We start from the raw sequence: 14,314 nt of genomic DNA on the forward strand, positions 1-14,314 counted from the left end.
GCTTCGTTGCAAATGTACTGGACTTGAGTGTGTGAAGCACAATGACTGAAAGGAGTACGGATCCTCAGAGACCGGGCCCCACACCCAAGGACCCGACCGTCTGCACATCCAGAAGAAAACAGAGCTGCTACCTGTTCTTCCGCCCAGATAACTCCCCTTTGCTGGGGTCAATCACTGCACGGAAGTGGCCTCCACCACGTCTTTAAAGAGGCCGGGAACGACCCTCACCTGCAGCACCTGGGGGTAGTGGAACACCTGGTGTTTGTGGCAGCGCTTCCGGACAGAGAGGGCGCCCTCCGAGAGGTTGGTGCACTGGTGCAGCACCAACACTGACTCCCCGTGCTTGGCCTGCAGGGCCTCCAGCTCCTCTCTGAACTCAGGGTGCACGGCCATCTGAGACGACAGGAGGAAGTACCGCCGCGGGCTACAAACGAGAAAACAGGCAGCTGGAAAATCGCAGTTTGTGTGTGAGTCAAAGGAAGACAAACTTTGATATTAGACCTACAGTAATAAGCGCTTTCCCACCAGTGGACACCATTGACTTTTTGGGGACTGGGGGAGGGATTAGACTGTGTAGCATTACTGAATATTTATTGTGTGCTGTAAAGAAAAGAGTAAAGTATAATTCATTTACATGCTGAAATACTGTGCAACCATAAAAATTTTATTTGGGAAGTTTACTGTTGTGATAATTAATATTTATAATATGCCAAGTTTAGAAAGAACATGTGTGTGTGTGTGTGTGTGTGTAGAAAGAAAGTGACTGAATATTTGGAAGGAACATAAAAATATTATTTTAATTATTTTATTTATTTGAGAGGCAGACAGAGAGAGAGAGACAGGTAGGGATCCCATCCACTGGCTTACTCTCAAATGCCCACAAAGGCTGGGGAGCTGGGCTGTGGTGGAAGCCAGGAGCTGGGAATGCAATCCAGGTCTCCCATGTGGGTAGCAAGAACCCAGTGACTGGAGCGCTCATCTCTGCCTCCCAAGGCCTGCATCGTCAGGAGCCACAGTCAGATTCTGAATCCCGCACTCCAATGTGGAATGCGGACATCCTAACTGGCATCTTAATCATGAAATATCTGCCTCCAAAATGCTACCTCCAGTTACATCAGAGCCCGACCTGAGCAGGAAGAGTGGGCTGCATTCTTCATAAGGTATGAGGAAGCCTGAAAGGCAAGGGGTGAAGTGGTACCTCCACAGCCCTGGAGAAGCTGCAGAAACACGTCCCCATCATCCACGCCCCGTGCATGCGAGGAAGACTTTCTGGGAGTCGAAAACAAGAAACAGAAAAAAAACAAAAACAAACAAAAAAAAAACACTATCTTTACCAAGGCATGGAGCCAGCCTTAACATCTGGATGGCAAGGATACTTAAAGAAAACGGGGTGAAGAAAGGATGTTGAGGGGCGAAGTGCCATGCAGATATCCACGAGAGACAAAAATGTGAACACGAGCCTAGCCAGCCTGAAGGAGCCTGGGGAGACCAGATGGCAAGGAACTCCCTCCTGGAAGGCAAAGCAGAGAGAGAGGGCGCGGAGCACAAAGGCTCAGCAGGGGAAGGCGGCCAGGGATCACCATCAAAGAACAGAACAGTACAAAGCAGGTTCCTGGAAGAAACCAGACTCTCAGACCAAGGCGCAGAACTCAATTACATCCAGCTCAGGCTGCTGCAGGCCAGGGAAATGCTAGTGCCATGCATCTCACAGGCAAGGCCACAGGCGTACTTATGTGAGGCTCTGAGGCTGTACATACGAATGAGCCCAAAAGCTATGGTCTGTGAGCCTCTCTCCCTCCCTCCTTCTGCTCTGGGGAGAAAGGCAAGGCAGTGGTGACTTCGTTTCTTAGACTTCAGGGAAAGTTCTGGCTGGGGAGTACCTTACCCAAACCCCCGTGGCCACAGGCTAACTATTCTCTAACTGTGCGGGTCATCTCCTGAGCCCAGTGCTTTGCATGTAAGGCACAGAAAGCAATGGCTGTGGAGGCTGCACTCCCACCTCGCTGGGCAGATTGGCTCCACAAACTCCAGGGAACACAGCAGTGCACAGCACAGCCAGGCTGCTTTGAAAGCCTCGGGACCACATCTTTGGGTGACGTCTTTATCCAGCAGAACTAAGTGTCAAGGGATATCTCCCACACTGCGGTTAAGTCAGAAAGAACAGAGCAGATTTCCAGGAAAGTCACTGTCCAACAGCAATTGGCCATTGGAGCCCATCTGAACTTCAACAAAGTCACACTGGCCCCCTATCCAGGCTCAGCAGTCACGCGTGCTCGTGGCTCCCCGACTATGCATCTCTAGACTGTGTCCTCACCGTGAAAGGGTCTACTTGCTGCCCTGGGTGGAGGTTGAGACCCAGAGGCCAAGGCAGAGGGGAAGTAGAGACAGAAAGACATGGAATGGTGACCATCAGCTCTATGGAGGGTTCCTTTTTCCCAGTCACTTTCCTCCTAAATGACAATCTGGTGAGCAATGAGTCAAATGGCTAGGGCCCAGAGTATTCCTTCCACACTCTGAAACCCACCTGGGATCCTAACCTCGCCCTGGGGCTCAGGAGTCTCTCTTTTGTAAAAGCATTCATTTGCAGAGGGATGCCTTCGTCATGGCCAGGTTGCAATCTCAAAGCAAGTGCCATCTCCATGGGAATTATTTCTGTACTTGAACTTGTCTGTCAAACAGGACAAAGATCTGGAGTCTGAGCCACCAACAAGCAGGGACACCAGCTGAAAGGATGAAAGCTATGTGAAAATGAGAGGGACGGGCCAGCACTGTGGCATAGCGGGTTAAGCCACCACCTGCAGTGCCGGCATCCCATATGGACATTGGTTCGAGACTCTGCTGCTCCTCTTCCGATCCAGCTCTCTGTTGTGGCCTGGGAAAGCAGAAGATGGCCCATGGCCCTTGCACCCCTGTGGGAGACCCGGAGGAAGCTCCTGGCTCCTGGCTTTGGATCAGCACAAGCTCTGGCCGTTGTGGATGATTGGGGAGTGAACCAGGGGATGGAAGACCTTTCTCTCTCTCTGTAACTCTGACTTTCAAATAAATAAATAAATCTTAAAAAAAAAAAAAAAGAAGAAAAAGAAAAATGAGAGGGACTCAGTGAGTCTGTCACTACAAAAAGAAAACTTTTCACTCACAAGTTACAGTGGAAAGTCATGCATCAAGTTTGAGCTCAGGGGTCTCTAAAGGTTCTTCCAATCTGTAAACCCTGGTTTTCTGACAGATGTAATGGAGCACTGGTACTTGCTGGATGTTTCTAGAAATTTCTATCTAAGTAAGTAGGGTGAAAGCACCAAGTGAGTGCTCTATGCTGTCCAGAACAAGAGTAGACATGTGGGCATCCAAGAAGGTCAGAGAGAGTGGCCACTCAGAAGGGTGGACAGTGGTGCGGTCCGGAGGGAAGAGGGCAATTCAGCGTGCTGGGGGTGGGAGGAGGGACGGCACACAAGAACTACCGAAATGCCAGTGCAGAGAGACCTTCTGCTTGTGGCAGGAGCAGGGAGGTGGCCTGGCCAGGGTCTCAAAGCCCTAGAAGGCTCCTGTGCTGGAGCAGGGGTGCAGGGCCTCTCAGCCCCCCAGCATGGGACGCTGGAGGCCAGTGAAGCTAGGGGAAGATCGAGGCAACCCAGAACCCAGTATGAGAGCCTGGGCAGGCTGAGAAGGCTGTCCATGTTGAGGGGAGGACGATGACAATGGCAGCATCACCCCAGGGTTGGAACTCCAGAAGCATGAGAAGATACCCGTGCTGGGGTGGGGGCCCAGAGTCCAGCGGGCATGAGGAGGGCACGGAGCAGGGCAGGAGCAGTGGCGGCAATAGGAGTTCAATTATATTCAAGAGGGCTGACCAACCACATAAAGATACTGAGAATGACAGGAGCCAGATGTCTCCCGGTCAGAGAAGGGAGCTACAAATATGGAAAGAGAAAAACCCAGAATGCCCCTGCAGGGGTGGATGGATGGTACTGGAGAAATCGATATGAACGCATGGTTTTCAACATGCATAGACACAGGGAGATGTCTATCTATGCAGACACAGAAATAAATACAGACCTTAATGTGTGGTCAAAGAAATGGCAAAGAAACTCTTGCATAAAGAAAGGCCCTGGGTTAGATTTCACTGTTAAGAATCAAAGTTCGGTCTCAGACACTCAGTTACCAGGATAGAGCTGGGTTTCCATCTCCTACACCAACGTGCAGAGGCATACAAGAGTCTGGAGGGCTCCCCTACCCGCGGGCTGGCTCCCCCTGGCCCCACAGATGGCTAAGGGAGTACGCCCGTTTCATTTTAAGCAAACAAAACTGTTGTATGGTGGATTTGTTCTTTTACACACTAAAAATTCCCAGCTCTGACTTCCATGCCTCCTCCCAGCAGCGCTGATATCTCTAAGTAAAATCACGCTGAGAACCCCGTCTCCCTCTACAGAATGGTTGTAAACTCCCAGTTTAGCTCCTTTAGAAGGAAAATGACAGGAATTCCAGCTGAGGCCAGCACAGCTGTGAGAAGCAGCTATCAATAGCCACAATCCTCAGCTTCCCGTTGAAAAAGCGCTGAGGGAGATTTCAAATCAAAATCAAAACAAGGCTCTCGCTACTCTGGGTAGCCCTCAAGAGATGTGGGAACTCCCTTAAAAGGCAACACTCACCAAGAGAAGCAAGCCTAAAACGCTGCCGTGAGGCGGCCCTCCAGGCTTTCTCCTGAGTGCCTGGAAGGGATAGGGTTCAAAGCTGGTCTTTTCCTATTTGGGGCATTGGTTGGGAGAGGTTTAGGGATGGGGAGGTTTCAGGGAGTGAGTGGTCTTATAAAAGCCCAACAATGCACGGCCCAGCTGAAGCTGGCTGGGAAAAGGAGTGGCCATGCACCACTCGCCAGCAGAGGGAGGCCTGTGCCCATGCACACTTCCCTTTGCTCGCGCCTACCTGAAGGCTGGATGCTCTTACCTGCTTACTGGACCACACGACCTTAGAGACTAAGGGAAACCTTAAGTGATGGTGCTAAGGATCTTCCCTTTGTTCCGCCGTGCATCAAATCTAGAGATTAAACTAGGAGCAAAGTGCGCCAACCAGTTTAAATCTCTGTTCCCGATGGTTTGTTCTCTTTGGCTTTGTTTTCACTAGATCTTTCCAGAGTTTTCTTCCTTGGGCTAAATCTGAAGGGAACTGAGAGCCCTAAACAACATGAGAGGGCTGGCTTGGAGCAGAGGTTGGAGAGCACAGCTGAGTTCAGGCTGTCTCCAGTCCCTGCAGACAGACAGCGAGTGGTCCACAGGCAGCCGAGAGGGCTGACAGGCCCACGCTCACTGCCACTCTCTACCTTGTCCAGGGTTTCTCAACCACACCACCGCTGATATTTGGATCTCAAATTCTTCGTTGTGGGGGCTACCCTCCTGGAAGTGAGTTAACAGAGCAGGCTTGACTGCATCCTTTAGAAGCCTTGCTGATGAAGGTAGCCCCCGGCTGGCCTCTGGGAACTTGAATTTGGGGGTGGGAGGGAGAAGGGGGTGGTCCCTACCATCCCAGAATGGCCAAGAGTGGCTCACGGGGCCCGAACTGTTTGTACAAACAACGCAGTTTGTGCTGACCGTGTGCTTTCCTTCTGGGAGTCTGGAGTTTTGCTAGAGTGTGTGCCAGGCAGTCGCAGACAATGCAGTCAGCTCCCAGCAACGACCCTGGGCACCGAAGCTCTGACGCCCTGGAGGACAACATTTCGCACTTGTCCCAACTTGTTGCTGAGGAAATGAGGCAGGCCCTGTGTGACTCCACAGGAAGAGGACACCTGCACACTTGCACCTGGTTTCCCAGGATTTCACCCCACACGTCTTTTCCCTTTCCTGCCTGTGTTTCACACGCTCTTGCTGTAATAAATCACAGCTCTGAGCAAATCATACGCTGAGTCCCGCGAGTCCTCCTGGCGAGGCATAAAGACTAGAACTGGACTTGGGGATTCCCTGACACACAAGTTGAGGGGAGGACAATGACAAGGTTGGAACTCCAGAAGCATGAGGAGATACCCGTGCTGGGGTGGGGGCCCAGAGTCCAGCGGGCCTCCAGTCCTCACAATCAAAAATGTCTATGGTGGGCGTCTGGCCTAGCAGTTAAGGTGCCACTCGGGATGCCCCCATCCCAAAGCCGAGTGCCTGGGTTCAAGGCCCAGCTCCACACACGATCCCAGCATCCTGCTAATGCAGACCCTTGGAGGCAGCAGGTGATGGCCCAAGTGGTTGGATCCCTGCCACTCCTGCGGAAGACCTGGCCCAAGTTCCTGGCTTTGTCCTGGCCCAGCTCCACCCATGGAGGGCATTTAGGGAGTGGACCAGAGGATGGTAGCTCTCTCACTCTCTCAAATAAATAAAATGAATATAGAATAATTAATCTTTTAAAATAAGGACAGTGCCAATGTCTCTTAGAGACAAAATTGCTCCCCTTCACCCTTTGAGAACCACCAGCCTAGCCCAAGTCTTGGTCCAAACAGGCTGTCAATAAAGGGTCAACTTGTGCTGAAACAAACTGATCCAAAAGGAATTAAAAATTTCCAGAACTCCAGAGAAAAAATGAGAAGTGATTTAAAAATGTGTTAACACACACACTGATTTAGATTTTAGTAAATGCTCACAGAAGAAGCAAGCAAAGGAGTAAACTCCTTTCTCTACTTATTCCAGCTGTTTACATCTTATGCTATATATAATACTGACAAATAAAAAATCCTAGCCACAGGACAAACATTTGTACTGCCCCAAAAAGTACCAGCCGGGCTTACACATTTCACCCTTCCTCAACTTACGGAAATAGACCAAGCAGGGACACCAGCTGAAAGGATGAAAGCTCTGTGAAAATTAGAGGGACGGGGCCAGCGCTGTGACGTAGCAGATAAAGCCACCGCCTGCAGTGCCGGTATCCCGTAAGGGTACCAGTTCGAGTCCTGGCTGTTCCACTTCTGATCCAGCTCTCTGCTATGGCCTGGAAAAGCAGCAGAAGATGGCTCAAGTCCTTGGGCCTCTACACCTGCGTGGGAGACCGGGAGGAAACTCCTGGCTCCTGGCTTCAGATCAGCACAGCTCCAGCCATTGCAGCCATTTGGGGAGTAAGCCAGTGGATGGAAGACCTCTCTCCCTCTCTCTGCCTCTGTCTCTGTATAACTCTGCCTTTCAAATAAATAAATAAATCTTAAAAAATTTTTTAAAAAACATGGCATTTAACTAATTCAACCTCTTCAGACTAAAGGAGTCTACCTCACCAGACACGGCTGCCCAACCTTGAACTTCTCAGCCTTCGGCACCATGAGCTGAATGACCATGGTTCTTTATGAATCACTCTGTCTGTGATATACAGTTACAGTAACAGAAAACAGTGGGGCCGGGAAAGCAGTGGAAGCTTTGGCGTAGCAGGTAAAGCTGCTGCCTGCAGTGCCAGCATCCCATATGGGTGCCAGTCCAAGTCCCAGCTGCTCCACTTCCAATCCAGCTCTCTGTTATGGCCTGGGAAAGCAGTGGAGGATGGCCCAATTCCTTGGGCCCCTGCACCCACATGGGAGATCTAGAAGAAGCTCCTGGCTTCGGATTGGCACAGCTCTGGCCATTGTGGCCAACTGGAGAGTGAACCAGCGGATGGAAGACCTCTCTTCTCTCTCTCTGTAACTCTGACTTTCAAAAAAACAAACAAACAAACAAACAAAAAAAACCAGACTAATACAATGCCCAAGTTTGTGCTGAGTGGGCTAATGAGAGGAAGACTTAAAATTTAATACATAGAAAGCAAGCAGAGTAAAATGCAGACAGTAAAATCTTGAAAGCAGTACATATTATGTTCACCATAAAATTTTTCAAAATTTGCTGATTGGAAATTCTCACAATAAAATGCTAGGGAAAAAGTGCACCTGTATCAGATGAAGATAATGTCACAATATGCTAGACAAACGGGAGCTTCCTAAGGGTTTAAACAGACAATGTGGAAGGGAAGAGTACACCAGCCTCAGTATGCCACGGTACAGGCCAAACCCAAGGTGCCTACAATTAACTTCAATTTCACCTTAAAAAACGCAATTCCATTTCAAAGAAACAGCTATCACATTCAACTATGTCAATCTGAAATGTTCTGAGTTTTACAGATGTGTTTCTTTGTATTTAATTTGTAAACTGGTTTTGGTTTCATAGATGTACAAACCTAAGGAGTCTAGACCGTTTTTTCATTTGTTTAACTCAAGCTACATTATTTAAAAGATAATTAAGAGCCGATGCTGTGGCACAGTGGGCTAACCCTCTGCCTGCAGTGCCGGAATCCCATATGGGCATTGGATCATATCCCGGCTGCTCCTCTTCCAATCCTGCTCTCTGTTTATGGCCTGGGAAAGCAGTGGAAGATGGTTCAAGTTCTTGGGTCCCTGCACCCACATGGGAGACCTGGACAAAGCTCCTGGCTCTGGATCGATCCAGCTCTGGTGGTTGCAGCCATTTGGAGAGTGAACCAGTAGATGAAGACCTTTCTCTCTGTCTCTCCTTATCTGTTTTTAACTCTGCCTTTCAAATAAATAAATAAAATCTTAAAAAAAAAAAAGAATTCTTACAGCTCTACTACAAAAATACAACTTAATTTAAAAATGGACAAATCAAATAAACATTTCTTACAAAGAAATTACGTAAGTGGCTAATATGCATGTCAAAAAGTACTCATTATTATTAGTCATTAGAAAAAGACAAGCCAAAACTGTCATGAGATACTGCTCTACATCCACCAGGATGGCTAGAATTAAAAACAGACAGCAAAAGTGCTGACAGGTACGGGAACCCTCATACAATACTGACAGAACCTAAGATACTGCAGCCACTTGGGAAAACAGTGCGGCAGATCCTCAAAAGTTAGACAGGAAGTTACCATATGACCCCACAACTCCACTCCTAGGGGGATACCCAAGATTATCAGCCACAAAGGTTTACACAAAAACGTGTATATGAATCTCATAACAGCATTTTTCATAATGGCTAAAAAGTGGAAATAATGAAATTTTCATCAATTGATAAATGGGTGAGCAAAATGAAGTACCTCCATGTGATGAAACTGTATTAGGTGCTAAAACATGGATAAACTTTGAAAATGTCACATATTAAAATTTTTTTAACATTTTTTATTTATTTATCTGAGAGGTAGAGTTACAGAGAGTAAAAGGGAGAGACAGAGAGAAAGGTCTTCCTTCCGCTGGTTCACTCCTTAGATGGCCGCACTGGCCGGAGCTGAGCCAATCCAAAGCCAGGAGGAGCCAGGAGCTTCCTCCTGGTCTCCCACAGGCAGAAAAGCAGATTAATAATTGTTGCTGAGGGCAGAGAGTATAAGAACTAACTAATGAGTGAGGGGTACTGGATTTATTTTGGACTGATGAAAATGTTCAAGAATTCGTAGTATTAATGATAAATGAACAACTTTGTAAATATGCTAAAAACCACTGAATGTATACTTTTTTTTTTTTTTAAGATTTTATTTATTTATTTGAGGTAGAGTTACAGACAGTGAGAGGGAGAGACAGAGAGAGAGGTCTTCCTTCTGTTGGTTCACTCCCCAAATGGCCACCATGGCCAGAGCTGGGCTGATCCAAAGCCAGGAGTCAGGAGCTTCTTCCAGGTCTCCCACGTGGGTGCAGGGGCCCAAGGACTTGGGCCATCTTCTACTGCTTTCCCAGGCCATAGCAGAGAGCTGTATCAGAAGTGGAGCAACTGGGACTTGAACTGGCATCCATATGGGATGCTAGCACCGCAGGTAGAGGATTAACCTACTGCACCATGGCACCGGCCCCTGAATGTACACTTTAAAAGAGTGGATTCTGTGGTATATTAATTAATATCAATAAAGTAAATAATAAAATAAATGGAGTCACCTTAAGGAGTCTGCTGAGAGAGAAAACCCCAGGAAGATGAGTGGAGCAACAGGCTCACATACTATTCACCCTTTGTTTGCAACTTGTTAAAGGGTGGAGGAGAAAAATTTCTCTGGGCTTTACACAGGATCTAACTTACACAATTTGCAAACAAATGGCTAACAGAAGCGTGGCCAGCGCTGTGGCATAGAAAGTTAAGCTTCCACCTGTAGTGCCGGCATTCCATACAGACGCTGGTTCAAGTCCTGGCTGCTCCACTTCTGATCCAGCTCCTTGCTAATGCTCCTGGGAAAGCAGCAGAAGACGGCCCCTGCACCCACATGGGAAACCAGGAAGAAGCTCCTGGCTTCGCCCTGGCCCATCCCAGCCATTGTGGCCATCTGAGAGTGAATCATAGGATGGAAGATTCTCTCTCTCTCGCTCTCGCTCTCGCTCTTGTTTTCCTCCTTCTCTTTCTGTGTCTCTGCCTTTCAAATACAAATAAATAAATCTTAAAAAAAAAAAAAAAAAAAAGAAACGGCTAACAGAAGCTTCGTGGTTTGATTCCAGGCCACGAGGCAGAAAACACAAGTAGGAAAGCAACATCTTTTCTGGGAAGAGTTCTCTTCTCAAAGCTACAGAGAGGTTCCGGGGGAAACCTGGGACGCTCGGAGAATGGTTCGAACATCCACCAAGAAAACAACGCAAACCATTCCCAGAGACCCACTTCTGGGAAAAAATGCCACGTGTGGTGCTTTCCCATCTCGCCTCACACGCACTTTTCCTTTCATTCACCTTCTTATCTGCGTACTGCTCACACAGTAATGGGTGCATTTATTGTTTGCTTAAAGGTCACTGAAATTCTCACTGCTTAGCATTAATTGTTAAATACAACCCTGCAAAAAAAAAAAAAAAAGGCCCTCCACTTCTGGCCATCGGCCCTCTTCATCCACTGGGTTGCCTATTAAACACGAGCCAGCCACGTGCTGCTCGAGAGATGGCAGCTGCAACAGGTCTGGCCCCAACCTCCTGCACTTTCAAAATGTAAACCAGACAGGCTCTGACAAGGCATTATGCCAGTGGGGAGTGGGATGCCGGGAGCCATGCAGGCTGCCAGGGGAGCAAAGCAGAGGAGCCATTCCGGGGCAGGGCAAGCGCCCCCACCACTGCCCCATCCACGGTGTCAAGGTGAAACCTCAAATGATGTGCAGGTGTTGGACTGACAGAGCTGAGGGAGAAGATTTCCAGGCAGGGAAGAAGTGTGTTTGCAGCCCAGAAAAGCCCAGAGGTCAATGCTGGTCCAAGAACCAGGAGAAAAGGGAAGTTCTCAAACGACAAAGCTGGAGACAGTGGTCAGATGCCAGAGCCTTGAGAGGCGCTGGGAGAGACTGGGCTTTATCCTAAGGGCAGTGTCAAGCCAAGGATCACACTAGAGGCAGGGGAGGCAAACTGGGAGCCCTCTCAGGGATCCAAAGGAGACGACAGCAACCTGGTCTGAGGAGGCAGCAGAGACAGGAAGCAGACAGACCTAGGGAATGTTCTGGATGCATAACCAGCGAGCCTTATCATCTTGGAGCAAGAAGTGAAGGAGAAGTAGGAGTTATGGGATGCCACACAGATTTCTGGTTTGGAAAACTTGGTAGACAGCACCATGAATGAATGTCCTGGGACAGAGAAAACTGTAGGATAAGCAAGACTGGGCATGGGGGCGCCGGTGCTGTGGCACAGCAGGTAAAGCTGCCGCCTGCCATGCCAGCATCCCATAGGGGACCCGGTTCAAGTCCCGGCTGCTCCACTTCTGATCCAGTTCTCTGCTATGGCCTGGAAAGCAGTAGAAGATGGCCCAAGTCCTTGGGCCCCTACACCCATGTGGGAGACCTAGAAGAAGCTCCTGGCTCCTGGCTTCAGATTGACACAGCTCCAGCCACTGTGGCCATCTGGGGAGTAAACCAACAGATGGAAGACCTCTCCCTACCTGCCTCTCTGTAACTCTGTCTTTCAAATAAATAAATAAATCTTTAAGAAAAAAAAAAAATACCAGGCACGGGGGCCTGGATGGCAGACTCGAGCACCCTGCTCTGCCACTGACGCTCCCTGCTGTGACAGCCACCACACAAACCTCCTCGGCAGTGCGCGGATTCAGTAAGGCCGCACCCGGCACACTTACCCCGGTCCCTTCTCGGGAAGATCCACCTCAGCCGACAGCGGACTGTAGACGGGGATGCTGACGTCGTAGCCCTGCCGGTAGGTCCACGTGGAAAAGCCGCCACCGGCCAGCAGAGCCCTGAAAGCAAAGGACTGCTTCAAACAACAGCCAAGAAGGGTCTTCGCTCTGAGGAGCGCTCCAGAAAAAGACAGGAAGTGCCGATCTGAAGTGCCCATCTCCACTGAGTGGCACACTCCCCTCCCCCACCGGTCAGGGGCTTTCTGTCTGGGAACCGCAGGCCTGCACAGTGGGGCCTTGCTTTCCACTGTGTACAACACATCCCGGCCCAAGGCCCCTCTGCAGCCTCCTCCAGATGCTACTCACCTTCACCTCGCCCCAAAGCCATACTTTATCCTGAGCCCATTTATCCTAACAGGGGTAATCACAGGCTGGCCTGGAAGACTGGCCAGGGTGGTCATTTCCCACCTACTGCCTGGCCCCTCAGGTGACAGGCGGCCAGGAGGGACCACATCCCACAGGACACACTGGGCGGTCCGCTTGCACCAGCTTGGGTCCTCCCTAATCAGAAAGCAGGGAGCACTCTGTCTAAGCGGACCCGGCAAGCCGTGTGCTGACGCTGCACCGGAGAATCTGAGCAGGTGTGTACCTCACCGGCTTAATGTGATTCTGGCCCTGGGGCCCAGACCCGTGGAAATCGCTTTGTGGAGTAGAGTCCTGCCAGCTGCACGCACTGCACAGTCTGAGCCAAGATGTCAGAACTAAGAAATCATATTTTTTGTAATACTGATCACTACCAATCCCCTCCTTGCCCTGGTGACAATGTGCGTTCCCTTCTAACATGACCAGTTTAAGTTCAAAGATTTCCAAACCATCCCTGGAAATCCTACTCTGTTTGTTTAAGCTTTATGAAACCAGGAACTGGTGGGTGAGGTAATGTGCCGGCTGAAAGCTCTCCAGCTGCCAGGCTGCTCTGTAAAATGTAACAGTGATCCTCAGTACCAACAGACGCTCTGGTTTCTCCTGATTAGCGTGCAGCCCTGAACTTGGGCGGGCTCCACGATCATGATGGCAAGCAGACCCGGTTTGGGCCTCATGGTCCATGTGGGGAGAAACAAAAATGGAGCCAAGAGACAGGCACCAGGCAGACCAGATAAGCCAGAGCCGTGGGTGATTAGGCTGTTGCACCCATAGTCCCAGACGAGGGGATGTCCCTGTGTGGAAAGAAAGGACACGAGTGTCCCTAAGGCCAGCAGACTCTGCCCTTTCACCCCTGCAGCCCCAAGCTCGCTCTCTGTCCCAGAGGGTAAGGGGAGGCTGACGCAGTGGCAGCGGCAGGGCATGCGGCCCGAAGCACATCTTACGTAGCCGACCGGATACCAGAGATCTCAGCCGTGACAGTTAGCCTCCCCCTGCTACTGACAAGGCTTCTGCTCTAGTCACCTAGTCACCGGATCCGGCAGAGGCTGCCACACCGTTACAAGGGAGAAGTCAGCCCCAGTGCCACTCGCTTTATACTGACTGGACAGCAAAAGCAGAGAGCACTTCCAAAGCTACAGGGAGACCGGACAGGAAACTTGTGGCTGAAAAAGTGTTAGCGTGAGGAGCCGACTCCTTCACTCCGACACCCTCAGCCAGCACTGTGACCTAGTGACTCTCCCGTCACCAGGCCTTCCTCCCCACCGTGCCAACTCCAGCCCTTCACACACCTCCCCCCAGCTCTCCTCCCGCTGACGACACAGGTACTGCAAAAAGTTCATGGAAAATGGAATTAAGAGGTAAGTTTATTTTGATGCAAAAAAAAAAAAAGTAAAATCCATGCATAGGTTTTTTTCATAATATATGTTTTCCATGATATTTTCTTTTACATAGAATATACACAGATTTCAAGAATGCTTGGGTCAAAAAAATTGTCTTTTCATTTCATTTTCCACCAGCTTTCTGAAGTTCCCTGATATTCACATGGCTTATACGCAGCCGGACTGCAAGTTTATCCTTTACTTTCTAAACCATGTGTGAAATCAGACCTGCAAATTCCTCAGAAAGGAAGCGTCAGGTTTTGAAAAACAAAAGCAAAAAAACCTGACCAATCCTACTGGTCACCCCTATTTATTTACCGAGTCAAACAAAATGTAAAAAAAAAAAAAATACTTATGAGATAGGTACATTTGAACAAGGGCTAACTATTTCATGACTATTTGGTGACAATGAGAATTACTGCTACATTCTAGGTATGGTAAAAGTTTCATGCTTCACTGTGTTTTTTATAAAGCTTCTATCATGTCAGATTGTGATTCAGAAACATCTACAGA

General features: G+C 49.2%; 1 protein-coding gene across 3 annotated transcripts in view; it reads right to left on the reverse strand.

Moving 5' to 3' along the window:
- Nucleotides 1-14,314, reverse strand: part of EXT2 (exostosin glycosyltransferase 2) — a 159,385-nt gene that overhangs the window by 126,296 nt on the left and 18,775 nt on the right. For all 3 annotated transcript variants that reach the window (XM_008270099.4, XM_070071335.1, XM_070071337.1), the window contains exons 4-5: nucleotides 12,006-12,122; nucleotides 229-424 (exon numbers count right to left, since the gene is read on the reverse strand). In XM_008270099.4, the coding sequence (XP_008268321.1) occupies nucleotides 229-424; nucleotides 12,006-12,122 (313 nt within the window). The remainder of the gene's footprint in view (nucleotides 1-228; nucleotides 425-12,005; nucleotides 12,123-14,314) is intronic.

Source organism: Oryctolagus cuniculus, chromosome 1, assembly GCF_964237555.1.
Source record: "Oryctolagus cuniculus chromosome 1, mOryCun1.1, whole genome shotgun sequence".
Lineage (NCBI taxonomy): Eukaryota > Metazoa > Chordata > Mammalia > Lagomorpha > Leporidae > Oryctolagus > Oryctolagus cuniculus.